The sequence below is a fragment of the Ruditapes philippinarum genome, unplaced genomic scaffold, assembly GCF_026571515.1.
Source record: "Ruditapes philippinarum isolate M1 unplaced genomic scaffold, ASM2657151v2 ctg12271_1_1_1_1, whole genome shotgun sequence".
In the NCBI taxonomy this organism is placed as follows: domain Eukaryota; kingdom Metazoa; phylum Mollusca; class Bivalvia; order Venerida; family Veneridae; genus Ruditapes; species Ruditapes philippinarum.
Genome location: NW_026856956.1, coordinates 1 through 27,788, shown reverse-complemented (window position 1 = coordinate 27,788; position 27,788 = coordinate 1). Strand labels below are relative to the sequence as shown.

Genomic DNA, 27,788 nt, shown 5'->3' with positions numbered 1-27,788 from the left:
TAACAAATATTATTTCACTTGTGATCATAAAAATCAATATATTTACTCGTGACAGCATTAGCCAATAGTAAAACTATTGATTGGTTTGATCTCAAGTGAAATAACAATCCATCTTCCACTAAACTGAACAAATATCTCTTATATCTTAAACTATGTTGCCCTTACTTAATGGACGGCTTCACTTATGATGTACATACTTCACATCAAAGCAGTTATCGCACAAAAAAAAGTCTGAAAAAAAATGCTGAGAATATTTATAAATAATACACTTTATAATGTTATGGACAGAATATGTTATGAAAGTACATTGTAAGTATTAGATAACACCACTCATTAATTATGCAGTATGTATACAGATATATTCATTTTTCTACTATTTTTCGAAATCGGCTTCCTGTATTTCAACAAAATTTATAGGAACCATCAAAAGGCAACACAAGCGCATTACTATAATTGCGTTTTATATTTTTCATTTTTATTTTATTTTTAGGGGGAGGGTGGAAAGCGCGTGGCACAAATGCAAGCGGCCACAAACTACATAATCATGATCTGAAAGTGTACAGCAAGAAATATTTTCTGTCCTTCTAGTCCAGGATTTACAGATGTCGATTCATACAAAAAAAATAGCAATTTGCACAATATTTAGATAAGGTGAGGTGGGGGCGTGAGCGATTATCATGAAACAAGCAAAACAATCAGCTTGACTGGTAGGAACAGAGGGATGTAACAAGTAGACGAAATGTTTTAGCATATTTTAATTAAAATATATAATATGCTAATTTAAAGGACCATTTGTTAAGTCATTTGCGTCTTAAATTTTAATAAATAATTAAAAAGAAATCATCGCAATATTTTGTTTTAACTTTGTGCTTTGTTACATATATGGTACAGCTGCCGGGAATATGTCATCAGGTTAATTACATTTAATACATTGTCCTCTTATTGCATTATATACTGATAAGTGAATGTTTCTTTGACTGTCAAAGGGAATCCTAAACCTCGGTGCTGCCTTTCCTAATAACCTCCGACTGCAAAGTCTTGCACAGGTTTTGCTTGAATGTTCAGTCCCCTAAGTACATGGAATGTCTTGGGTTGGTTTAAGTCAAGGCATCATCTTCTGGAAGAGCCTTGTTCGGGGGAGCATATAGTCGCCGCCTTGTCCGTCCGTCCGTCCGTCTTTCCGTCCGTCCGCACTCACATGAGAGTAATTATGTGGCTAGAGGGACAATAGGTAACTGTTCTTTCTCTTTGATGTCATTCATTCCGTAATGCTTTTATGTGGCTATTTTTCTTTTGTGTGGCTAAAAAGAACAATAGAGAGAACAATAGAGTAGCCACATAATTACTGTCCTGTGAGAACGTCCGTCCGTCTGTCCGTCCGTCCCCTTTTCTTGTCCGGGACATAACTTTAAAACAACACGAGGTATCAACATGAAACTTTGTAGGTAGATATATCTCATTGAGTAGGTGTGCAGTGCACAAAAACCGTAACTCTGCCTTGCTTAATTTTTGAATTATTTCCCTTTGTTTATTTTTACACTTTGAACTTTGTCCGGGACATAACTCTAAAAGTATAAGAGGTATCAACATGAAACTTTGTAAGTAGACAGATCCTTTAGAGTAGGTGTGCATTGCACAAGAACTGTAACTCTGCCTAGCCTAATTTTTAAATTATCCCCCTTTGTTTATTTTACACTTTGAACTTTGTCCAGGAAATAACTCTTAAACTATAATAGGTATCAACATTAAACTATGTAGGTAGGTAGATATATCTCATTGAGTAGGTGTGCAGTAAACAAGAACCGTAACTGTGCCTTGCCTAATTTTTTAATTATCCCCCTTTGCTTATTTTGACACTATGAACATTGTTCGGGACATAACTAACTCTAAATGTATAAGAGGTATCAACATGAAACTTTGTAGGTAGATAGATCTCATTGAGTAGGTGTGCAGTGCACAAGAACCGTAACTCTGCCTTGCCGAATTTTTTAATTATCCCCCTTTGTTTATTTCTACACTTTGAACTTTGTCCAGGACATAACTGTAAAACTATAAGCGGTATCAACATGAAACGTTGAAGGTAGATAGATCTCATTGAGTAGGTATGCAGTGCACAAGAACCGTAACTGTGCTATGCCAATTTTTTAATTATCCCCCTTTGTTGATTTTCACACTTTGAACTTTGTCCGGGACATTACTCTAAAATTATAAGGGAAATCAACATGAACTTTTTTAGATAGATAGGTCTCATTTGGTGGAAGTGCAGTGCTTAAGAATTATTACTCTGCCTTGCCTTATTTTGATGTTATTGCCCTTTTGGTTAATTTTACTTTTTGACTTTTGTCAATGGTTAAATGCTTAAAGAACCTAAACAAAGCCTGGTCTAATTTTGGAGTTATTGCCCTTTGTTCATTTTTGCACTTTGAATTTTTTCCAGGACATAACTCTGATATCATCAGGAAACTTTATAGATAGATAGATCTCATTTGATAGAAGTGCAGTGCAAAAAATCATAACTCCGCTCTGCCTAATTTTGGAGTTTTTGCCCTTTATTCATTTTTTTATACCTTCCTGTGTCCAGAACCTTCTCGGGGAGCATCACCCGGTTCAACCGGTTCTTGTTATGTACCAGCTAGTACAGGGTTCCAACAATATGGCCACACAGTACTCAAATCGAACTAATTGAACAAGAGCAAAAATCTAATGATACCTCGACTTCGTCTTAAAATTTGACTGATATTTGCAATTAAATGATTGTAATTGGTTATATACTAAGTATTGTATACTGTTAGTAATTAAAATAGTTGCTAATATAAAGGGTTTACGTTCCTTACTGAACTTGAAATGCATTTTACATTGCTATAAACAACTTCATGTGCTATGGTACTTAAAATCCAAGACAGAAATGTCAGACAGGCATGTCATGTCTAAACAAAATATTATTTTGATTTAATAAGGCTGTCTGTAAAATTAAAAGAAAGTCATCCAGAATTTTTTACTTTAAAATACAAAGTAAATAAAACTTATTTTTTATTTCAATAGCTAAATTTTGGGGAAGTATGATACAGAATTCATGCAGCATCCAACTGTTTACATCTATTACATGTATCAGTTAATTGCTTTATGTACTCTTGACCAACATGTGTTTAGATAGGTTAGCAATAAAACACTGATAACGTAGATAATGTCTGTATAAGTTGCAAAGAGTTTAAACCTGATGTTTATACTGACAAGTAATATAAGAAATTACTTGGAATTATATACTTTAATTCACTTATCAGGTCTTGAATACATGTCTATCCTTTACTGTATAAAGTATAAATTAAACCCTGCTGTTGATTTAGTTATCTCGAAGAGATTTTTGTACGTAATATTAAATATAGTTTTCAACAAGTATGTAGTAAATGTACAACATGAAGATCTCTACCACTGTAGGAAAATCTTTCGGCCATATATTCGTGAAATGTTTACATAAAACAGATACCGAAGCTTGTCCTGTTAGCCTCGTTCTGAGATATCTATGAATATGTATGAGGTTATATTAAGAAGGGTCTGTTGCCAAAAAACTCCCAAAATATCGCTGTCCGTGAAAGGAAAACAAATTGTTGAGTTTTGTTAGAAAGAAATATCTGAAGTAATTTTAAACAAATAAATTGGATGTTATAAACTTTTTATTGGTAACATTGTTTTGCTAGTTTACCTGCCGGTTATATGGACATCGCCATGTTTGTTCTCGAAATAGTGCAAACAACCTACTCAGTACTGGATTTTCCAGCGGTAAAAATAAGAAACCGCATCGATTTTTAAATTATGATTGCTCGCCGATGATTGGCTGTTTGAGAGGTATCGAGAAAGTGACAACGCACTGCTGGTAGTCAGTTTCTTATGATCAGATTGGATACATTTAACCTTTGTAGCGGAATGCAATGTTAGGCAACACGCCTAATATCTGAGCACTGTCAATTGTAGTTTCTGAGATATCTTTTTTTGAACTCCTATTGAGACTTGAACGTATCTGTGAAGTTTTATAAAAAAATCTACTTAGTGATTTTAAGGAATTTTGGATAACGACTACTGACAGAAAACGAACGCATTGTCATCACAAAACTTTCCCTTGAGCACTTTGTGTCTATGTGAACGAAACACTAAAATGTTTACATAGGATTGCAAATGTGAACTTTATAAATAAAAGTGCGTTCGTCATAACAAAGATATATAATCCCGAAGATTTGTAAAATCTTAGTCGTTATTATATAATAAATTGATAAGCCATGAACAACTGATGGAACGTATTGCTTTTTTTTCTGACATGCATATAGAAAGAGAATGTATTAAACTGTTAAACGTAGTTAAGCGGAAAAGTAATTTATGACGCTATTTGATTTGCTGACGGCAAATTAGAAGTCAAATTTAGTTTATTATACCGCACATAACCCAGGTAATAATGCTATTTATCACATACCACGACTTAGTTAAGATAGTATGTGCATTTTTGTGACAGGATGTTATATGCGTTATACAAATGTAATTAGAAGTTACTTTACTGTTCAGTATAAGCGTGTCAATTAAAAACATGACGATTCTTTTTTATTGTAAAATGTTCTTAGAATAGGTAAATGTATGTGAACATTTGTATATTTTCATTTCTAAATTTATTGACCACGTTGTAAGAAAAAATGGCTTGCTCGCTAGAAGCTTGCAAAAAATAATCTTATATTATACGTTTAAAATGATTCTGAATTGACCTGATACTCATGGGTTGTTCATGAATCTGATTCAGATGCTTTTGTTATGACCTGAAATATTCAAATAAAGTATGCCCTACGTTACGTTATATGAATAATATTCAAGTTCCACATCTCTTAAGTTATGGAACTAAATATAGTTTTACCTTCAATATAATGTCTGATTGCACTCGCGCATAAAAAAATGTTTAAGGAATTGTAATTTATTGTTTTTATTTGATTTGAAATTTAAGATAACATACAGGCAATCCTGGTATTCCTGGAAGTCCATCAAGCCCTGGTTCTCCTTTGCGTCCAGGACGACCCGGATCTCCCTTTTCCCCTTTTACTGGCTGATGCATTTCTTCAATAGCTAGAAAAAAGTAAAACCAAATATTTGAAAAAAAAAAACTGTTATTGTGCTTGAAGTTGTGTACAATATTGGATGCAATATTTACGTCACACAATTTGCAATGTTACTATATTACTGAACTTTATTAAATATGCAAAGTTATTGAATTATTCATGAAAATATTATAAGTATACATGATTTCAGATTATTTACATCGGATGAGACTTGTTATCCTCTTTTGCCGTTCTCACTCTTCAGTTAACGCCGTTTCAACATCGCACATTATCTATTCTTGAAAATCAAAAAATGGTGATAAAAGTGTCATTATGATTTGAAAAATAAAATTCTAAAATTTCTTAACGATTTGGTCATTATATAAAGTAAATCGTACCTGTGACACGATTAATGTAATCTTGCTTTATATTATCAAGACGCTTAGAAAATTCGTTGATATCTTTCGAATTGACCAAGCACTGCTGACATCCTGTGTGTGTTAGTTCATTCAGTCTATTTTCTATTGTATGTTGAAACGTCCTGAAAAATATTGATTTAACAATCATGTAGAATATATAAAGTGAATATTTAGCACTCTATAGTTATATTGCAACAATAAGTTTTACGAAATTCTATTGAACAGTTTTAATTTTGCCTATATGGCTATATGAATTCTTCCGAAAAGTGCAGCGTATCAAATTCGTTTCACATAAGTCTTTATTCAAACTGCATAAGCAACAAAAGCTACATATCTGGCAATACTTCAAATATTTATAATCCAATTATATGAAACAAATTAACAGATTGAGCTGAACAAGTATACTTTTATAATATTGACGAAAACTCGAAATTTGGATGATCCAGATTATCTCATAATCGCTTTGTTATTATAAGTAATAACATTTTGTATTCATCTTGTATTATTTAAATCTTACACAATCATAACTCTATTATATTCCCGCTTAAAGCGGATTTAACATTGAAATACATTTATGTGGTTTCAAACTTAGCATTTCAAACTATGCAAATTAATAATCTTATCTTGGAAAAATGCATCATATTAATGTTCAAAACAGCATCCCGAGAGCTTTTCTAACGCGTCATTACGTACGTTCCTTTCTATAAAACATGTAAAATCGTGTCCGTTGTTCTAAATTACATATGGACATTGGACCGTTTTCCTTATTGTTTATATAGATTATCGACGGCAAATTTCATTTTCCACCAGAATTCCTTTTTTTTTTTTTTGAATTGTCAATTTTATAAAAAGATTGATAGAAGAATGAAATTTTATAAAACTGACCAATGAAATAACGCTTACCTCATTTCAGTAAAAGCTTCTTGTATACGGTCCGATAGTGTGTTTTCCTTATCATCTTCAATACTACAATGCACAGTTGTCAATCCATATACAAACAAAATCAAACGTATAATATAAATTGCCATTCCCTCTCTATAACAGATGTAACAGCAGTAAAACCTAAATTTTATTTAAAGTTTAAATAAAAACCTCCAAAGTGCAATAACATCTGTCATATTATACAATAAGTGCTATCAGTGGACATTTAACACATGTTCTTGAAACAGAAACGTTTGTACGATAAAAGTACAGGCATCCTTTCTTGATGTTGCAGATATACATTTTGGAGAAATGTACTTTATGTTGCTATCATGTAACGAAAATATTCCACTGAATGTCATTAAAATTAAAGGATATTAGAGGGCATTCTGATAAAAATCTACAAATTAACGAAACTTCAACTTTGCCGAACTATCTCATTGTTGCGCGTGTTGGGTTCCTGGCTTGAATAATATATATCCATGGGCCGAAATAAGAGGTTAAATATAGCATGTTTGATAGCTAATAAAGAAAAAATTTAGATAAGTAAAATAATAATTTAAATGCATAAACATATTATTGGTATTGTTATAATGAGTGTTTTAAAGGTAAACTAGTTTGAAGTTCTTATGATAACTGTCACGGAGTTCCTGGAAAACGTTACAGATTTCTGTGGAAAACTTTTCTATATACTTGGAGACCTCGATTGAAAAATCGTCATTTATTTACCTTTATATGGGGAGTTTGGAGTTCTAAATTAAACTTTGATAATTAAGCTTGCCCAACATATTGTATTATATTTCAGAAAAACCGTTTAGTCTAATTTTCATCGCCTGTTTAAAAAAAAATCTGGTGGTTTTGTGGACTTCAAAATAGATAGAATAACAAATTCCCTAAATAACGCCAAAAACGGCAAATAAAAATGTTGCAGGCTCAGTTTGACAGAGCCTGTTTACGGACGATAGTAGAAAATGCAACCTACAGTCCACGCCCAAGAGAACCAGGTCTTCATACCTTTTGAAGTATAATGAAATTTATTCTATTTCACCATTGATGATAATAGGAGAAATTTATCTGTTTTCTCAATGCATGGTAACTTTTAAATATTGAAACAATCAGAAAACCGATAAACGTGCACAATCTGGAACACATTCATGTGTATGCTGTAAAAAGGGTTACAACTCAATGTGATCCGATGTGAAAACTAACAACACCAATACCATTACACTTTTTAAAAATTCCGGACGAAAAACTATTTCTCTAAAATTACTTGTTTAAGTCTCTTTATTTCTGATTCTTGAACTATACACTATGGGAATTAATAGGTCTTAGATATAAATGCAGGCTAAAAATCAAGTCATTTTATTATATCAACATTAAACCATTTGGATATGATCACTTTTCGTGAAATGGAATCAATCGAAAAATGATTAACCTATTAAAAGGGATATTTTAATTTACAAATGTTTAACCCCGATGAAATATTTATGTACAACAGAATTATGGACTTATTCTCATTGAACGATTCAATATTTCTTTTGGTAGAAAAGAATTGTTGATATGCATAAAGGTCCCAATATTTCTTTCTTGTTAATCATAACAGTTCTATAAACTTAAAGATGATGTCATTTAAGAGCAATAAAAACAAAAAACAATTATTTGAAAAAAGTCAAAATATGAACGTTTTAAAGCGGCATTTCGATTTCTTTGAAGAGAGATTTTGAAATATTAAAACAACCATAGATCTTTGTTATTTTCTGAAGGCAAAATGATTTAAGTTAAGGTTACTTATTGAAATAGAAAAACAATAAAGTTCAGACAAAATAAAATGTAGGAATTATAGAATTCATAATTAAAGACCTACTATGCTAAATAAATGATTTTATTTTTATTTTTCCAAAGTATTTTATTTCTGAAATCCTGTAACAATTTCCAAACAATTACCCAATGGTAAATTACTTGAATCTTCTTTTGCTTCTGCTGCTATTGGCAATTAGTACGAGGGTTGTTCGGGAAGTTCTGAGAATTGTTTTATAGCACACGTTGTAGTCGGGTTAGCGTAAATATAATTATATACGCATTTATTTCAATATATACTGTACAGTATCTGAAAATATCATCATCATACACACAGAAACTAAAACATAATAAAAATAGTAAATAACCATATAACAAACACCCGGAGCACGCCGACGTCAATTGCAACGTTATGCGACGTTAAAGTCCATCGATCGTCGCACCTTTTCAACGTAGTCACCTACAATTTCGATGCATTTCCTGTGTCGGCTGATCCACTTATTGTATGTTTCCACGTACCAGCTATCGGTAAAGGACGAGACTATAGCTTGCGTATGCTTAACAAGATCGTCAGCTGAGTCAAAGCGTTTTCCACGCAGCTGTAATTTGAGCTCCGGGAACACACGGAAGTCCATCGGAGCGAGGTCCGGGCTGTAGGATCGTCTTCGATCGAGTTTCTTCCTTCTTTAAAACGAGCATGCCATCTATACACTGTAGCCGGACTGCATTTCTTGTATTTTCCTGTAGAATTGATCATTTTCATTGTTTCTGTGGAAGACTTTTCCAGCGCAACACAAAATTTTACGATGATATGCAATTCAACGTCACCTATAGACATCATGTTGTTTACTCAGTGGCTCTGGGCAACAACTTTAAAACAATGTTGATCAGTTGAGAATTTAAATAACGTTATGTCGTATAACGGAGAAAGAACTCACGGATGTTACATACTTTTAATATACAAATACAAACACACAAGTGAACGAGTGGAATACCAAAGTCGAACTCCCCCTCTTTGACATTTGAGAATAGTATATATAAAGACAACCTGTCATAAGGACATTTTATAATGTATATAAATACACACGTTTTAGAGTTACATATATTAATCATTTTGACATAAGATCAGTCCGCATGTATCCTGAACTATAATACTCATAAATCATGTCATGTTCCATAGTGCACATTATGAAATAAAAACCTTAATATATGTATATACATGTTGACTTGTCATTCTTTTTGAATATAGCGTGTATGACTCATTAGCCTGTGCAACCAGCTATACGATAGTTATGATATTTTCAAGAAATGATGTCATGACGTTCCGCTGCTGACCAGCGTTTTCGCGCATTTTTTACGTTATCAAAATTACGAAATATTATTAGTGTAGCGCGTTATACCTTTCTTTAGAGTCGGACTGCTCCGGTGAGGCATTATAGTGTTGCTATCGTTACTGCTATTTCCGGCTATTGTTGTCTGATTCTATTCAATTTTAAGGAATAGTTCCGTGATATGCTAATCTTAGTATGTGCAAAATATTACGTCTAAGAAACAAAAAATATAGGAGTTATGACAAAATTCTCAGAACTTCCCGAACAACCCTTGTACATTTACATTGATTAAGTATTTTGTAAGGAAGTCAAGAAATTACTTTTTGTACATTTTATTAATTTTATGACAAGTAATTATTACATTCCAGTGCTACTTTTGCCAAGTGATAAGAATCTAAGATGCTCTAAATCCATTTTTGAAACAGTATCATTTCAAGAAGGAACAGTTTATACATGTCTAATGCATAATATGACTTAAAGGTTAGACAGGTTCAAAATTAGGTAAAAGGTAGTGTACACATTTTAGCAATAAGTAAAATTGATTTGATGATATTATTCCTGATGTTATAAATTCAGTTATCGTAAATTTTCGTTTTGTGGTTTGACCAAGATTTCTGTAAACCTCGCTACATTTCTATTATCGCAACAATAACTGATGTACTCACATTTTCTATAACCAACCTACAATAATAAATAGTCTAGCAACTTAAGTAGAAATGACATGATTTTATTAAATCAATTTCTTGAAGCACGTTTCAATGAGTCACTGACATTACTACCAATATGATATAATAAATAAGTCGTGAAGATGGTTCAATTTGTAAAAGTTCAATCAGGAAAGAGCAGTATATATCTTTCTGTTGGAGCTAAAGAGAGGTTTTACTTTTTCCATTTGAATTCAATGGGACTGAGTTTGGGAACTCCTCGCTCTCCTTTTGCACCTTTAGAACCAGGCATGCCGGGTCGTCCTTGATTTCCAGGAATTCCAGGTAATCCCTAGTTGATAAACAACAGAACGTGATGAAAAGTACAAATGCACATTTTTAAACGATAAATTCCAACAATTTAATCATTTTATCTGTTATATAATATATTAAAAACATGACTTGTAACACTTTCACTAATTGAACACTACTAAACTACTTTGCTAAATAAATAAAAAATCTTTCATCGAATGACAATTTAAACGGTCAGCTTTTTTTTCAGATGTGTACATTTGAATATAAACTGTGGGAACATACACGAAACATTTTGATAATTAGGTTCGTTCCATTTGCAATTTTTCTATTATTTTTTTTTTTTTAAAATACAGTTTTTAATTGTTTTCTAAATTGTTCTTCATTCTTAAGAAAATGTGATAGATATTACGATGTGTCATTCATCGCAATCTAAAGTTTCAATTGTCCATTTATTATTATTGTTTTTAATGACATAGACTCTTTCTCTGCGTTTTGGTAGATATTTGAAAGACAGCTTAATATCTCGTAATTTCATACTAATAATAAGACAATAATAATGCGGCTACTCTGTTGTTCTCTCTATTGGTATTTTTAGCCACATTTAGAAAAATAGCCACACTAAGCCTTAAAAGGGATGAACGACTTCAAAGAGAAAGTACAGTTACGTGGATTTTTAAAAAGTCCTTTGCCCGATGCACTTCCGTTTGTCAGAGTACCTTAACTAATGGTCTTTCTTTTCAATATCATCGCCCTCTACATCAGTGCAGTTTGCCCACCTGTGCTCCAACTTGTATACCCCTTCAAAATAAAGCTCTCATTGAGAGCCTTTAAGACACCTTTATTGCTTCCAGTGTGCCCCACCTTTTACGTGCGATTTCTTTACGCAGACACCTCAATTCGTCTGCAAAGTGCGTACCGTTTATAGTAAGACCTTGCCATGATTATCCCCTGACTGTCCCAAAAGATTTAAGCCGCTCATCATTTGCAATGCTCTCCCTGCCCCACTTAAATTCAGCAGTCCATTTTTTTAAAGTGCTATAAGAAGGGGACTCCCCTCCCAAGTGTATCCATGTAGTTGCCATGGATTTCCTTGGCGGACATTCATATCTTATGACAGCTCTAGTTTCAACTTTCTCAATTTTGTCTAAATGACACACCCCCTCTACTGATCAGAGTGTGTTTTATGTTACTTAATCTGTGTAAAACCGCAAGTAACTTGGTCAGTTATCTTTAAATAAGTATAGTGAGTAAATGTCTGTGTAGTGGCTAAAAGTATATCGGCCGACAACTTTTTGATCATACCTCTTACTTATTTTGCGACATAAGTATCCACATTTAAGCTCGGTCAGACAGACACACAGATGAACAGTTAGAGGGAGGCAATTCCTATGATCCATCCCCGCTTTGCGAAAGGGGATTTATAAAAGTATTGATAAGATAAAATAGTCTAGATAATACGAGATTTTATCGTATGTATCGTAAACTTCACTAAAACGTTATGCTAGAACAATTATTGTACTTAGTTATATTTAATTTTTTGATATTCTGAAACTAGTTGATATTATTTATTATCTAATTGACATACATCATATCCAGGAATTCCTGGTCGCCCTGGTATTCCTGGTTGTCCTTGAAATCCAGGTGATCCTTTAGAACCCCGCTTCCCCTTTTCAGGAATCACTTTTGGTGGTGCTAGAACAAGATAAGCAAGCATTTGAAATAACCATAATTTGTTTATTATTTCCGCTCAGAACAAAAAGCAGTCTTAGACTGTCAAATTACCAGCCGGAAAGGACAAAAATTAATATAAAAGAAGAAAGTTCATTATACACACTGACATTTATATAGGCAATAGCACAAGTACAGGTTTGGAGACCTTTTCACTTAAAACAATTCAATATTTGAGATAAGCCCGGACAAAAAGAAAGAACAATTGCAAATAAAGCAAGAAAAGTAAAATTCGGCATAAACTCCGTTTTTTGTTGAGTTATTTTGTCAACTGCATTCCTTCTTGCTGTTATTTATCCTCGAATGAAGTTTCGAATTACAAATTTTATCTCTAAAGCTTTTTGAGTTATGGTCTGCACAAAAGGTATGCAAACACAGACACAGAGGGCAGTAGCTTATGATAGGAATGAAATAAACAGTTATTGTACTTGCGCAGTACACTTCACCTTAAAGAGATCCATTCACCTACAAGAAAAGCATTGATGCAAAGCGTCAAAGGCGACGCTAAAAAAAACATTGATCAAGTTTTGCACCTAAATACTTAACAAAAGATGTGTACTTTATATCAGTGCCATTACATGTGACCTATAAACTAGGACCCTGTTTAAGTTCAAAGTTGAACCCAAAACAATAGACTGTCTCACCATAATGCAAAGACAATTAATAGTAAATTAACCAATCTTATAAGACTCATGCCATAAGAGAGAATTTCTTCAGATTTATTTTACCAGATACAAGGATACCTGAGTCATCAGCATATCATAGAAGCTTATTGCTTAAGGTTGCAGACATGTCATTGACATATATTAGACATAAAAGAGGACCTAAAATGAACCTCTGGGGGACACGAAAGGTACTCAGAGTAGTAGTAGAATGAGTACAAGCCACATCCACGAGCTGTTGTCAGAGATAAGACTTGAACCATGTGAGAATGTTATTACCTATGGCAGATGCTTGAAGTTTCATGAAAAAGAAGAAGAAGAAGAACTTCTTCATGTGCAGTGTAGTGTGATCAACTGTATCAAATGCCTTTTGTAGATCTAAAAGTACCATGCAATACTGCATTCGTCCATTTTAAATTTAATACAATCTGTTACATCAATCAAACATGTGTCAGTTGAAAAAACACTTCTAAACCCTGACTGAAACTGCCTGACCATGACTCGAACCCATGACTGTCAGAAGACCAACTAAGCTACACAGCTTGACCAGAACTCGAGCCTGTGACCAACAGAATTATGTACCGCAGCTGTAGTCATTGAGCTATCTGGCCGCTTACACATTTTCTCCCCTAAATAGTGAACAGTTCTAAACAATGAAAGATACTTTTAGATTTTTTAATTAACAATAAGATTAATTCTTAAATAAACAATTAAATACTCAAAATAAATTACATACTCATAGTCTTAGTCAGATTACAATTTATATATTGTATAATTAGTTTTACTAAAAAGGGATTAGACAGTTAATGGTTGTGCCATCATTTATAACAGGTCAATTTGAAAGTGAACAAAGTTGTACTAATACATGTACAATATCTTTTTTTCCACAGATAAAAACTAACCTTTATTCTAAGATACGAAATTTTATGAAGGCTGATTTGTATTTTGCATCAGGGGCACCGGGCGAACACATGAAAATGCAACAACCGAACCACTTTGTATTTTCATGTTTTCACCTGGCGCCCGGTCATTTTTTGTACTTTGTTGGTTTTCATGTGGCACAAATCACCCGCTATAAAATTTAGTGCACAACTTTATTCAAGGGCAAGTAACAATCTGCTCATGAAAAGTCTGTTGTGGGTTGACTCTGGAAACCTGGAGGTTGAAACCGGTGTCCCTACATTACAAATAGATATGACAGAAGTTGTCCTTTTCAAACTATGCACATGTTAAATTAAATAAATATGAAATCCTAACATTAACATTAACATTGGTACTAATGGATGGAATTTAAAGTCTAGTTGAAATAAAACTATAATTTATAAACTCTAGTATAGATACTATTTTTAGTCAGCTAACACTGGGTATAAACACCTATAACATGTAGACTAATCAATACATGTATTATCATTTATAAATTTAAATGCAAGTCTCATCGATCATAACTTTTAGTCTTTAAATACAGAAATACACATTATATCCATATACTAAGATACAAATGTATGCACATTACATTAAAAATAAATATACCATCTTATTAATATTGGTACTTGGATGGAATTAATAATCTTGTAGAAAAAAACTATAATGTATAGTACTGTACAAACTGTAGTCTATATCATATAATAAAATTTGAGTTGTATGAGTGTCTAAACATCAAATGCATATCTCTTACAGTAACAAATAATGTCCCTCTTTTAACCTTCCATTAGACTTTACTATATAACAAACTGCATATATATCAAGTGTTTAAAATTGATAACTTCAGGATGTTATCCTTTTTCTGTTTTAATATATGGACATGAGCACCTATATGCATAGCTTTAATTTTCTACCTTTCATTTTTACCAAAGGTTATTTTATTAACAATTTATATACAAACACATAGAAAATAATAATTAGTTTCACATAGTGATTAGAAGATTCCTGTAGCAGAATACCTGTAGGTATGTACTAACTGAACAAACTAGAAAAATCCAGTCTATAAGCCAGTAAAATAAAAATCTATCAATATTCACTCCTCAGGGTCTCTATGCTTTTGATGACCTTACAACTGGTAAATTTTATACAACAAAAATAGTAAGTAATACCTAAGTTAGACAGAAAAGAACAAATAATTGAGTAAACATGAGTTGCTTCCCCTTAAGATAGAGAAAACCTGAAACCTAAAAGAACAACATTAACAGCAAAGTTATGAAATGTTGCAAGCTCAGTTATTAAGCCATGTAAATCAATGGTAGTAAGTATACATAAAAAGTTAAATGGTCATGTGACAGCAGTTATTGCAGAAAATCGGATAGCTTTCAACATCCGGATACAGGTACACTTTGTAAAGAAAATCATTCTGTGCAATAGATTAACGTTACTATTATGGATAAAATCAATAGGATAACCGTTTACAACAGTTCCATTCCTATCCTAATACTCATTTGCAGGTGAACGTTCTTCTTGTTGGAAACTTTTGAAAAACATGAATGAATAAATGAGAATACGGCATATATGTACACAACAACGATATTCAAAATTCGGGTTTTTAGTATTATCAATAAAGCTGAGGAACAAGCTGTTAAACTGGGCCTGCAATTTCGAGAAAATAATATCACAATGCACATGCTATTTACATGAAGTAATTAAATACAAATATAAAAACATATTTGTTTACTTGATTTTTACGAATCAAAATAAAACTAATTAACACAACATGACATCAACTGCTTATAATAACAGCTCCTTCCATAGGCCAAAATAAAAAGCATTCCATAAGAGACGACGCCGCTCACCGGCGTCGCCAATAAAGTATGAAGTTGGTATTCCAAACATTGTTCGAATTATATTCTTGAGTAAAAATAATCAGAAAAAAATTACAGAAGGCAATAATTTGACAATAATGATTAAAAGAAGAGTTATTATTCTCAAACATTGAACTCCTAATCCATAAGATCTGTCCATCAATGAAGTTTCAAGTTCTTATCTTAATACTGATAAATGATAATGGGATATTAATTAAAGATAACGGTATGGTGGGTAGAGTTATCTTCAGATATATCCAACTGAGCCGCTTCAAAGTGATATCTCGTAAAATATTCGAGTTCTGCTCTTACTAAAAAAATAAACATGGGAAATTACAAAATCATTAAACATGGGAAAACACAGGGCAAAAATGAAACGAAACGATTATCTTGCACACTGAACTCCTTTTGAATGAGATGTATCTTCTTACTCAAGCTGATATTTCAAATACTTTTCAAGATAACCGGTGGACAAAATGTTTTTCAAAAGGGCACTTAGGAATTTTAAAATAGCAAAAAAATCATTCATGTGTACAAATGAAATATATTATTTAAGTTAATATCTTAAATACACAATGTTTTTTTTTCAGTTACGCTCAGGAAAATAAATGTGTGCTGAATAACGATCAGACGAATGGATATATGGAAGGACAGTAAGACGGGCGGAATGATGCACGAACGAGCGGACGAACGGACGGACGAAGTATCTTTCCAAAGATTACACTGTAAACATTTAATAATTAACGATTTTGCTATTATTTTTAAAATTGAATATGCAGTCATAAAATATTTCGAAATATATTCTGGGAAAGGCTTAATCTATTGTTGTAAGAATTAGTTGCCAAACCATTTTCGATTGTTGTTATAAACCGTGCATATCATTTAAACCATTCTGTTTCTTTTCATACAATGCTGAAATAATATCTCACATACACTTACGCTACAGATTTGATCCATATCACTTCATAAAATCTATAACACAAATCGGTGCCTATTCGTAGGCAGCGTAATGACGTCAGCCCAAGTATTCAACTCATTCATAAATGCGCCTGACAATCGGAACGTCCTCGGCTATTATCTATAATAACCTCGGAAACAATACCGATTAAAAGTAGTTCTACCACGTGGTTGCAGATATAAACAAAACAGACAGAGACTGTAATCTTCGGTAATGTATAACGAATGTATATATATTTGATATCCAAAGGAAATAAAGTAAAGTACCTTTAAGTACAATTATGATTGACATGTTTGACAACAATTTTTAATTGAAATATAACCTATGATGCACAGTTTTAAACAATTGCGGCTCAATGTCAACAGGTTAGCATTTTGTACTTACCATAGTAATAGGGATATAAATAATGTATTGCTCACTATTACATCTATGAATTTACTAATTTTAGGTCGACATTTACTTGATATATTGGATAAAACTTGTCAACAACTCTCAGCATTAAATTACTATTAGTTTCACAGCGTAGGTTAAATCATAATACCGTTTTCGTTCTGTGTATTCATACTTTTGTGTTGGAGGTCATTATCCGGTGACTGACGGAAAGGGTCGAAAAGTTGCGATTATGCGCCAGAATGTAGACATTTGAAACTGACTTTTTAAATATTTTAGTGACAGTACGGTGCAAATAAAAAGACGATATACGAATATCGGCAGCGGAAGTAATCTCCGCTTTAAAAAAGGTATCAGCTATCTTCCTCATTTTGTCTTGTTAGAATTGAAATAATATCGGCTTGAGCGCTGTTTATCGAATATTTAACACCGGTTTTGTCGTTTCGACGCGAAAAGATCTTCGCGGTCAATTCTTACTCATCAAAACTCCTAACCGGTGTTGAATAGCTAAAAAAAACCCTGAGATAGATTTTATTTCTAAATTGTACGTGTATGTGCTGCAATAAAATATGTTCAAACTAAGAAATGTTACAGGAATGTACATAAGCAAATATGATTACTTGTATCATAGTTTGGGGACTTTTCCGTTGAAAATGTGTCAGAGTTAAATCGTATACATATACATGCACAGTGCGTTAATTGGAGTGCAGGTATTAGTTTTTACCCGCACTCCAGAGCAGCCCATTGATTGGCTCATTTTTGCTGGGGTTTACAAATTAAGACGGCAGAGAAAGGGAAAGCGATATTCGGATGCTCGTTCATTGGTTCCCATTTTGGGGGTTTCATATTGTGACAACAGTGAACGTGTTTTTATGTTTGGCTATGATACAAAAGAGAAAGAACATCAAAACACTCGGCAATCTAATTAATTACGCCCCCTCGTACAAATCTTTCCATTACATATCTCACCAGAAGACACTTGTTCTACTACTTTAAGTTCGTTGTCACTAAATTTTCACTCATTTTTTATAACCCACATCATATCATTCAATTTAGGGTAAGACGTCAATAAAAAGGGCCATATTTTTATTTTCAACACTTCCCATTACAAGAACCGGTTGAACCGGGTGATGCTCTCCGACACAGGAAAGTATAAAAAAATGAACAAAGGGCAACAACCCCAAAATTAGGCAAGGCAGAGTTATGTTTTTTGCACTGCACTTCTATGCAATGAGATCCATCTATCTATAAAGTTTCCTGATTGAAATCTCTTATAGTTTCAGAGTTATGTCCCATGTAAAATTCAAAGTGTAAAAATGAACAAAGGGAAATAACTCAAAAAATAGAAGGCTTTGTTAATGTTATTTAAGCATAATGATATTTATCTACCTACAAAGTTTCATGTTAATAGTTCATAGTTAAAAGTTTTAGAGTTATGTCTCGGAAAAAACTCTAAAAGTAAAAAAAACAAAGGGTAATAACTTCAAAATAAGGCAAGACAGAGTTACGAATCTTTAACATTGCACTTCTACCCCATGAGACCTATCTATCTACAAAGTTCCATGTTGATATCTCTTATTATTTTAGAGTGATGTCCAGGACCAAGTTCAAAGTGTTAAAATGAACAAAGGGACATAACTCAAAAATTGGGCATGACAAAGTAACTGTCCTTGTGCATTGCAAACCAACTTTACGAAATCTATCTACCTACAAAGTTTCTGGTTGTAACCTCTTCTAGTTTTAGAGTTATGTCCCGTTCAAAGTGTAAAAATAAACAAAGGGCAATAATTTAAAAATTAGGCAAGGCAGAGTTACGTTACGGTTGTGCACTGCCTACCTACTTAATGAGATCTATTTACCTACAAAGATTCATTTTGATACATCTTGTACTTTTAGAGTTATGTCCCTCACAAAGTTCAAAGTGTAAAAAAAAAACAGAGGTGACTAATTTAAAAAATAGGAAAGGCAGAGTTACGGTTCTTGTGCACTGCACACGTAATGTTGATACCTCTTATACTTATTAAGTTATGTCCCGGACAAAGTTCAAAGTGTAAAATTAAACAAAAGGGAATAATAAAAAAAGCAAGGCAGAATTACGGTTCTTGTGCACTGCACACCTACACAATGAGATCTATCTACCTACAAAGTTTCATGTTGATACCTCTTGTTGTTTCAAAGTTATATCCAAGACAAGAAAAGCGGACGGACGGACGGACGGACAAGGCGGCGACTATATGCTCCCCCGAAATTTTTCGGGGAGCATAAAAATTTAGTAATAATTTCTTTTTTTTCTTTTCTTTTTTACATATAATTGAAATGGAGATACATTAATATTACTCATTTCAGAGGATGACTTGCATATATAAGAATGATCGTATTAAAAATAAAATCGTACCGTATATATAGCCCTTGGTCTGTTCTAATTCAGCAAGACGATGCATGAGTTCGTCCGAATAGACCTCCATCTGTTTACCATTATCTTTATTTACGGTCGTGTTTTTATCTCTTGTTCTATTCAGATGATCAGTCAAATCTTTGTCTCCTTTTGTGTTAGGGTCGAATAATCTTATAATGCATTGCTGGCAGCTTTTTTCACTAAGTTCTTTCAGTTTTGATTCAATTGTATATTGAAAAGCCCTGATGAAAAAAAATATTTAAAGCATTTATATTTGCAATATATACAAATAATTGAAAATTATGGTGGCTGATTTGGAACACTTTTGTACGTCGTGTTGTTGTCTTCGTCTTGCCGTCTTGTCGCTAACAATGGACGCCAAACGGAGCGTTGTCGTGCGGCGTGTTAACGCGACGTCACATTGTCTGTCGGCTCAAATCAAAGGATTGGCGAAATCGCGACAACGCTTTGCACGACAATGTACCGTTTGGCGTGCTTATCTAACGACAGGACGACAAGACGACAGTGCGCCAACGCACCGTTGTTCGCGTTTGGCTAGCGACAAGACGAAAAGACGATGACAATATAGGTTGTGTTGGCGTTATCGACAACGCAACATGCAAAGTGTTCACAAGCATTCACAATAGAAAATGCAATTTCTGTGCAAGATACTTTTGTTAGAGAATAACAAACGGTACAGTGTATAAAAAAAATAAACAAAGGTTCACATAAGTCATTAATGCAAAGCAAAATATAAAGAAATTCTTAGGTATTATTAAATTTAGACCATTAGTTTTACATCTTGCGAGACTTCAAATGTTTTTAATAAGAATATATGCAAAACAATCTAGCAGTTACATAAAATTTTGCTGAATAATATGATTTTTTTTTAATCTTTAACAAAGTTCCAAATCGTCTTGTTTTCATATGAAACCCTAAAAGCTTTGTAATAATTAACATCGGTGTTTATTTAAACGTAATCGTAACTCTATTAAGTCTTATGAAAGACATACTCTGCTCATCCTTGAGTAAAATATTTTAATTACGGAAATTTATGAAATTCCTACTGAAAATGTCTAATTTGAATAAAACCTATTACAGCTCAAAATAATTGGTCTTTTCTTTACTTAAATGCCAATTCCTTTGTTGTTGTTGTTTTGTTTTTTATTGAGACTAGATCTATATATATTCATATTGTGTTAACCTATGGTGTGTAGAATTTAAACATATCTATTGTCAAACACTATTGACCTGCAGACATTTTCACAAAAAATCATACGATTTATCTTAAGTTTTTCACTTACGATAATCGTAAGTTAAATCTTAAGTCATTTTCACAAAGCCACTCGTAAGTTAAAATTTTATCTTAAGATAAAAAATTCACTTACGATAAATCTTACGACAAAAACATCCCTAGCAACGATCATTTGATAGTGTTATGCATGCTCTAAATTTGATTCCGGTTTTAAAATCAAGTAATCAAGAGCTTGAAATATCTATTGAACACAAACAAATTTCAATAAGAACAAAAACATGATTCAAACTGATATAATTTATATCTTGATTGAAGATAATTATATATATATATCTAAAAGATTCAGAAACAAGGTCTACTATGTTATTAATAAATAAAAAGGTACCACTAGTACATGCTGGCAATGAAATCGAACTCACCAAATCTACAAATTATTAGTTTTCAATAATACTACAGTATAGTTCACATTTAAACTATTCATAACCCTCACCATCGTGACGTCATCAAATCATGATGTCACAAATGTTATGTTGATAAATAATTATGCCTCAATTTGTGTTATTTATAGCATACTGTTAGCTTAATATATATTTGTCCTCCAACTTTTTACTTACGATAAAAATTGTCGTAAGATTTTTTGTGAAAATGGCTGCTGGCACTTCATAAATTTTCGAAAAGGTCACTGAATAAATGCTGTTATCTTGTCAATATATCGATATATTTGTTAACTTCAAACGTCAATGAGTTGTGGTGTATTGGTATAGATGCCGGACCACTGATCAGAAGGTCTTATATATCAGATGATAACTTGACACAATATGAAATGTTAATCTGTGGTGATTTTAATGCTAGAATTGGTATTCTTGTTGATTATGTGTCATATTATGATGGACCAGAGTTTCAAGATGTTAGAGATGTATGAGAAAGTGGTATTGCAATTGAAAGACACTCACAAGATAACATTACAAATAATGATGGTAAACATTTGATTAAATTTTGTAAAGAATATTCTTGTTACATGTATAATGGTAGACTGTTAACTGAAAATACAGATGGTTCATATGGAAACTTTACATTTGCGCAGTGTTGTAGACTATTGTTTGGCATCCAAAAATATTTATGATTTAATTGTAGACTTTAAAGTTTTAGATGTGATTGAAAGTAAACATTTCTCATTGTGTTTGATAATTCACCCGAACATTAACTCTGGTAGAAGTTTTGAAAATATACCTATTACAGCATATAATTTTAAAAATAATGGTAAATCTGTATATTCATCTACTCTTGGTGATGCTAAGAAGTCAGATCTGTTTGACAGGTTAGACTCATTGTATGGACATTGTAATGTTGTAAATATTTTACTTAATTTGATGTATTTGAGAAGATTGTCAGTTTTTGTAATGAATCTCTGTTGTATAGTAAACATAACAAAATCCATAGACTACAAAATCGGGCATGGTTTGGTGCTGAATGTAAAATTGCCCGTAAAGTTTCTAGGTCTTCACTGCGAAAATTCAGATTGTCCAAGTTTGGATAATTTAAACATTTATATTTACAATAAGCATTCATAAAAAATATATTTAGACAAAAAAGATATGCATATGGAAAACAATTTATAGCTGATATTGATAAAACCGTAAAAAACTCCAAAGAATTTTGAAAAAAAAAATATATATTAAAACCAGGTAACAGAGATTCACCTGTAAGTATAGATAATGGTTTAATCATTTTAAACAGTTGTTTTCTGTTGCTGATATTGATGGAGGTATTAGTGAACATTTACAGGCTAGAGTTACTGAAGATGTTAATTCAGATGGAATATGTTATTTAGATGAGATTGAGAAGTTTCTGTTTAATAGCCAAATATCTGAGGATGAAGTAAATGAAGCTGTTAAAACATTAAAGTCTAACAAGGCAACTGGAGGCACACTAATACCTTTGCATATCATTTATGGTTTAGATACTCTACTTCTTCCTTATATGTGCAAATTATTTAATAAGATATTTATTTCTGAAATATTCCCTGATAAATGGTGTCATTGTGTAATTATACCTGTTCATAAAAAGATAATTTGTTAAACCCTAATAATTATCGAGGAATATCATTTATTGATGTCATAAGCAAAGTATATATTAATATTATTACCAACAGAATTACTTTTTATATTGAGGCATATGAAAAGCTTTCAGAATGCCAGGCAGGTTTTAGGAAAAATTATTGCACTACTGACAATGTTTTAATACTATACTCTATTGTATCTCCAACAGAAACGAAAGCCTGTTTATGTAGCTGTCATCGATTTTCAGAAAGCTTTTGATTCTATAGATCGGACGATTAAAATATATGATATATTACGTAAAAACAAAATAACTGGTTGTTTCTTTTTTGTATAACACAATTAAAACTATTAATGTATCGGTTAAAAGCTTTGTTAAATCTAAATCTGAAGTTTCTGATATTTTTGATTGCCCTATGTGTACAGGACTACGTCAAGGCAGTAGTCTAAGTCCGATATTATTTGCATTATATATTAATGAATAACATGGTTTGTTTTTAAGAAATAATATAAGGGGTATTCAATTGTATCCTGATACTCTGGAAATATGTATGATTATGTTTGCAGATGATATAGCATCTGTATCTGATACTATCGTTGGTCTTCAACGACAGCTCAATTGTCTCTAATATTTTTGTAATCAATATAAACTTTATAGACAAAACAAAAATGAGGAACATGAGCATTGGCACTATTCTGGTAAAAATATTTAAGTTGTTAAAGGATTTGATTATGTAGACAATTGTTCATTTTACCAGCAAATGATCTATGTTCAAAATGGCAGAGCATAATTATGTCTATTAAGGCAAAAAGAGTGTTTCTGTATAATCTAAGTTATGTTTAGTATGGAAGGGGATATCCGCCAGTTCACTCAATATGCTTTATGGCAATCCAATTTATATTTTACTTTTACAATATTTGAATTACTGTTGTCTTATTTGTGCTGAAATTATTGCTTTATTTTGAAGTCAATAATTATTACGGCATTTTGAGATACTTTGGTGCTTTTTGTTAAGTATAATTATGAGAATGTATTTGTTATTAGATTTTGAATAAAGGTACTTTGTACTTTACACTCCACAATGAAAAGCGTAGAATGTTCAACTGTTTATTCGGTATTAATCTAACGGGTTTGTTTTAATATTTGAAACAAACTGCTGAACATTTAATAAAAACGACCAAAGCATCATTCGTCCGTTGAAAAGCTAACAACATCAAATTCATTAAAAATATGACGTTGTCATAATACGAAGCTGGGAACCAACTTCAACTGAACGTTTTCTTCAGACAGAGGGCGTCTTTTTTAAACAACTTCTCCCTTGCGGTGTGGATGTGAAAACTTCCTCTTCAAAAGGATCTGGAACAACGCAAAGTGTGTATATCGTCATTGTCAAAATAAAACATTTCCAAAAATTCGGTCAGCTGATAGTGTCCAGTATTTTAAAGACATAATACGGTTAAGCATATACTTTTAATTAAGCATAAATAGATAATTACATAGCAAAAAATTATAAACCGGAGGACTACTCGGATATGACTTTCGGAAGGGTTAGATGGATCTTATTTTCGCTTTACACGGCAATTTGAGCTATTTTCGTATGATTGGTTTTTCGGCTCAAACTTCACTTTTTTAAATACTTTTGTTTGGTTCTGAAAATTTATTTGCTGTAAAATCATTCAATGATTGCATAAATAAAATGACCAGATAAGAGTCCGTCCAAAATATCTGTTGAAATAATTATGTAACTCATATATTATTGCATCCATTGACTGATTTTACAGCAAATAAATTTTCAGAACTATGCACTATTTAAAAAATGAATCTTATTTTTGTAGCCGCGATCTTATTTTCGCGAAAATAGCTTATTTTCGGTATCCATCTATACTGTACAGCTTTCGGAACGCATTACAGATTTCAAGTTAATTTAAATAACTTTCACTAATAGCCTTATACGTGAGGAAAGTGTTAGGGAGCTAGACGCATGGCATTACTCACAATTTATTACCGATGTACCCAATGTTCAAACGATAGTGAATTATTTTTAACAAAGTAGATGAACCTGGCAATTGACAGAAAAATTGCAGCTACTTTCGGTTTCGCTTTAGCTATTTATACATCAGTTTCATAATTTTCAAAAAAGCATATATTAAAAATCAAGCAGCTATATGATAGTTTGGTATTACAATCTTCAATATGGCGGAAAGGTCTGTCACTTTCAAATCAATAATCTAAACATATCCAACAGCGACTGTTGGCTTTCTGGTCAACTCGTACCTAAGTCAACTCACACCATAGTCTTCTTGTACCTATATTGGTGAAATCAAACAATAACTGTCTATGATAAGGACATTTAATCATTGCAGGTTTATCACAGTAAAACATCAAGGTACATGTTTGTACCATATTTTTTAATTTTTATTTATTGAAGTTTCAGCTGGGAATTTTTGGCTGTGAATTGTAGAAAAAGGTACTATTTTCATTTGGGCACTTTACCCAAATCGGTCATGAAATTAGCTGAGAAAAAACCCTGATATTGTATTAAAATTAGGAACATTTAATGACTGATACTTAGGTAAGGTGATTACTGATACTTAGGTAACGCAATTAGTTCTAGTGTGAAAAATTGATATATATATATATATATCTTTATCAAAGGCTGATTTAATTTGTTTAATTGTGTCGGCACATGGTAGCTTATAAGTTATATACTAGTATTGATAAGAATCTCAGAATAAATATGGAAAAAATACTATGGTACGAGTTGACTCAGGTACTGGTACTAAAAGACTAAGGTACGAGTTGACTTAGGTACAAGTTGACCAGTTTCCAACTGTTGCTTTATCAGCAGCAAAAAGTTAATTTAGTAACTTGTGTAACTATGCAATAAAATAACATTAAGATATTGATCCCCTTTATCACAAGGAACACATCCTAATTGTGCATGCTTTATTGTTCATTTATCACAATTTTTTTTTTTATTATGCATTTTAATTTATGACTCAGATCTGTGACTTGTGCATTCAGATAAATGTGCATGAATTCAAAATCATGCTGTGTGAAACTATAGAAGTTGCACACACACAGTTATGATCTATTTCCTAAATAAATATTTTAAACAGATAAGTTAACAAAGAGCCTTAGAGCTACTAAGACAGACAGCTGCTGCCCTGGAGTCAACTCATTCATCGACCAGTGATGATGCTTCATCTAGTACCGCTTCGAGGACAAGGACATTTGCAGCAGTAAGGGACATTTTTGCTCCTTATCCAACCCACATTTCGATTATAAAGCTTTCAAGTGCTCAAGCTCGTACACCGTCACGTGCATTCTGGACCCACAGATTATGTGTCCTTGGAAGAACAACTGACGTAAATTTCATTTTTTTACATTAAATTAGTAAATTGGTTGTTTTTATCAACAAGAAAGCCCATGATAAAGGGATTTGTTTTAGTTAAGACCATTTGACAATTGCTTATATACGTCCATATCGATTTACAAGTAGATAGTAACGTTTAAGGAATCTACCGGGTCAATATTGTAGGAGAAGTCAAAACCTATTTGTTTTACATTTTATATTAACAAAGAGACTGTGTAGCAATTAATCAATATTTCCTAATATCAAATTTAAGCATAGTATATTTTAAGTGTAAACTAAAATAGCACTTACCTTATTTCAGTAAACAGATCATCTATGCGATCCGATGGCGATTTATCGTGTACATCACCATCAACACTACAATACACAGCTTTAAGTGCATATACAAACATAATCAATTTTATAATATTTGTCCTTAAATAAATTGCCATTTCTTCTATGTATTAGAATTTATACAATCAATACCGCTTCTAGAATTAATGCAACAAGAAGTGTCTTATTTCTCAGTTGTTTACATTAAAACATATGCACTTTATGTAATGTAAGTACATGAAAGTTCAATCAATCCAATTTCCTTTATCAGTCTTAATCAGAGAACTTGTGAACGAACTCCATCTGCTGATTTTATTATTGCTGTATCTTTTCAAAGAATCTTTGAAATGGATAAATTTTACATGATAGGGGTTTAAAGATCTAAGCAGATAAACTTCATAGAGGAATATGTAATGTTTTATGTGAAAAACGATTAGTTTTATTTATTGTCGGAATACCAATGCATAAAGTTCTAAATTTAAAGCAAAAAAAAATTCATTCGTAGTAATTAATGTACATATTTATATTTGTATATTTGAAATGTACTTATTCCATATTGTATATATTTTTCATCCTTTAGGTACAATTCCCACATCGTCCGATCAGCTCAAAAAAGTTGGATTGTTGATCGGGCGATCCGGGTTTCCGGACGGTGCAGACCACTTTTGTTGTAATTGATAATGAAATCCTTTCTTCAATCGTTCGCACTGAACCTCTGTTCTAGCATGTACAGACGTTATCAGTTCCTTGCTAAAGTGAAAGCAAATAGTACTGATTATCTGCTTGACAGCTTGCATAGGAACGATGCCACGGCTAACTAATAAACAATGATTTTGTAAAAATGGAGTATATGTATTCTTTATGTCATGTAATTTAATTATGTGTAAAGTAAACCCGTTTACTTTACAGGCATTGCCAATTTCACATGTCTCTATATCATTGATGTTTGTTCCTTAGAATTCTTGTAAAATTGAATTACATTAATTTTCAATATTTTGGTTGTTTGGAATCGTATCACCCGTGAATTTAATATTTGCCATAAACGAATGCTGGTGTTCTCGATTCTTTGATATTGTTCGGAAGACTTAATACAAAATTATAATTCAGAGACAAACTGTGACCTTGAACTTGACCCTTATGCTTTGCCCTTAAATACAGTTTTGAATGTGAAGTAAAAATTTGATCTTTATGACTTTATCAATAACTTAATCAATGACTTTTCAACCGACGTTTTAAAGTACAGTGTATGTTCCTTGAATTCAAACAACTGGTTCACTTCCTGACTTTGCATCCTAAGTTATTTAACCGTTAATAAAGCTAAACATGTCTTAGCGTCATTTTCAGCATTCTTATATTATATACCATTTTT

The 27,788-nt window shown here is 32.2% G+C and overlaps 2 protein-coding genes across 2 annotated transcripts; both read right to left on the bottom strand.

Moving 5' to 3' along the window:
* Nucleotides 1-4,929: 4,929 nt before the first annotated feature.
* LOC132748253 (macrophage scavenger receptor types I and II-like) lies at nt 4,930-6,590 on the bottom strand. The gene is made up of 3 exons (XM_060737827.1): nt 6,392-6,590; nt 5,468-5,610; nt 4,930-5,097 (listed from the first exon to the last, which is right to left on the bottom strand). The coding sequence occupies exons 1-3, from the start codon at nt 6,514-6,516 to the stop codon at nt 4,958-4,960; spliced, it is 408 nt and encodes a 135-aa protein (XP_060593810.1). The 5' UTR covers nt 6,517-6,590; the 3' UTR covers nt 4,930-4,957.
* Nucleotides 6,591-10,416: 3,826 nt separating this feature from the next.
* Nucleotides 10,417-26,744, bottom strand: LOC132748254 (ectodysplasin-A-like). The gene is made up of 4 exons (XM_060737828.1): nt 26,399-26,744; nt 19,419-19,660; nt 12,082-12,188; nt 10,417-10,533 (listed from the first exon to the last, which is right to left on the bottom strand). Exons 1-4 carry the CDS (start codon nt 26,536-26,538, stop codon nt 10,417-10,419), a joined length of 606 nt encoding a protein of 201 aa, XP_060593811.1. The 5' UTR covers nt 26,539-26,744.
* Nucleotides 26,745-27,788: the final 1,044 nt, after the last annotated feature.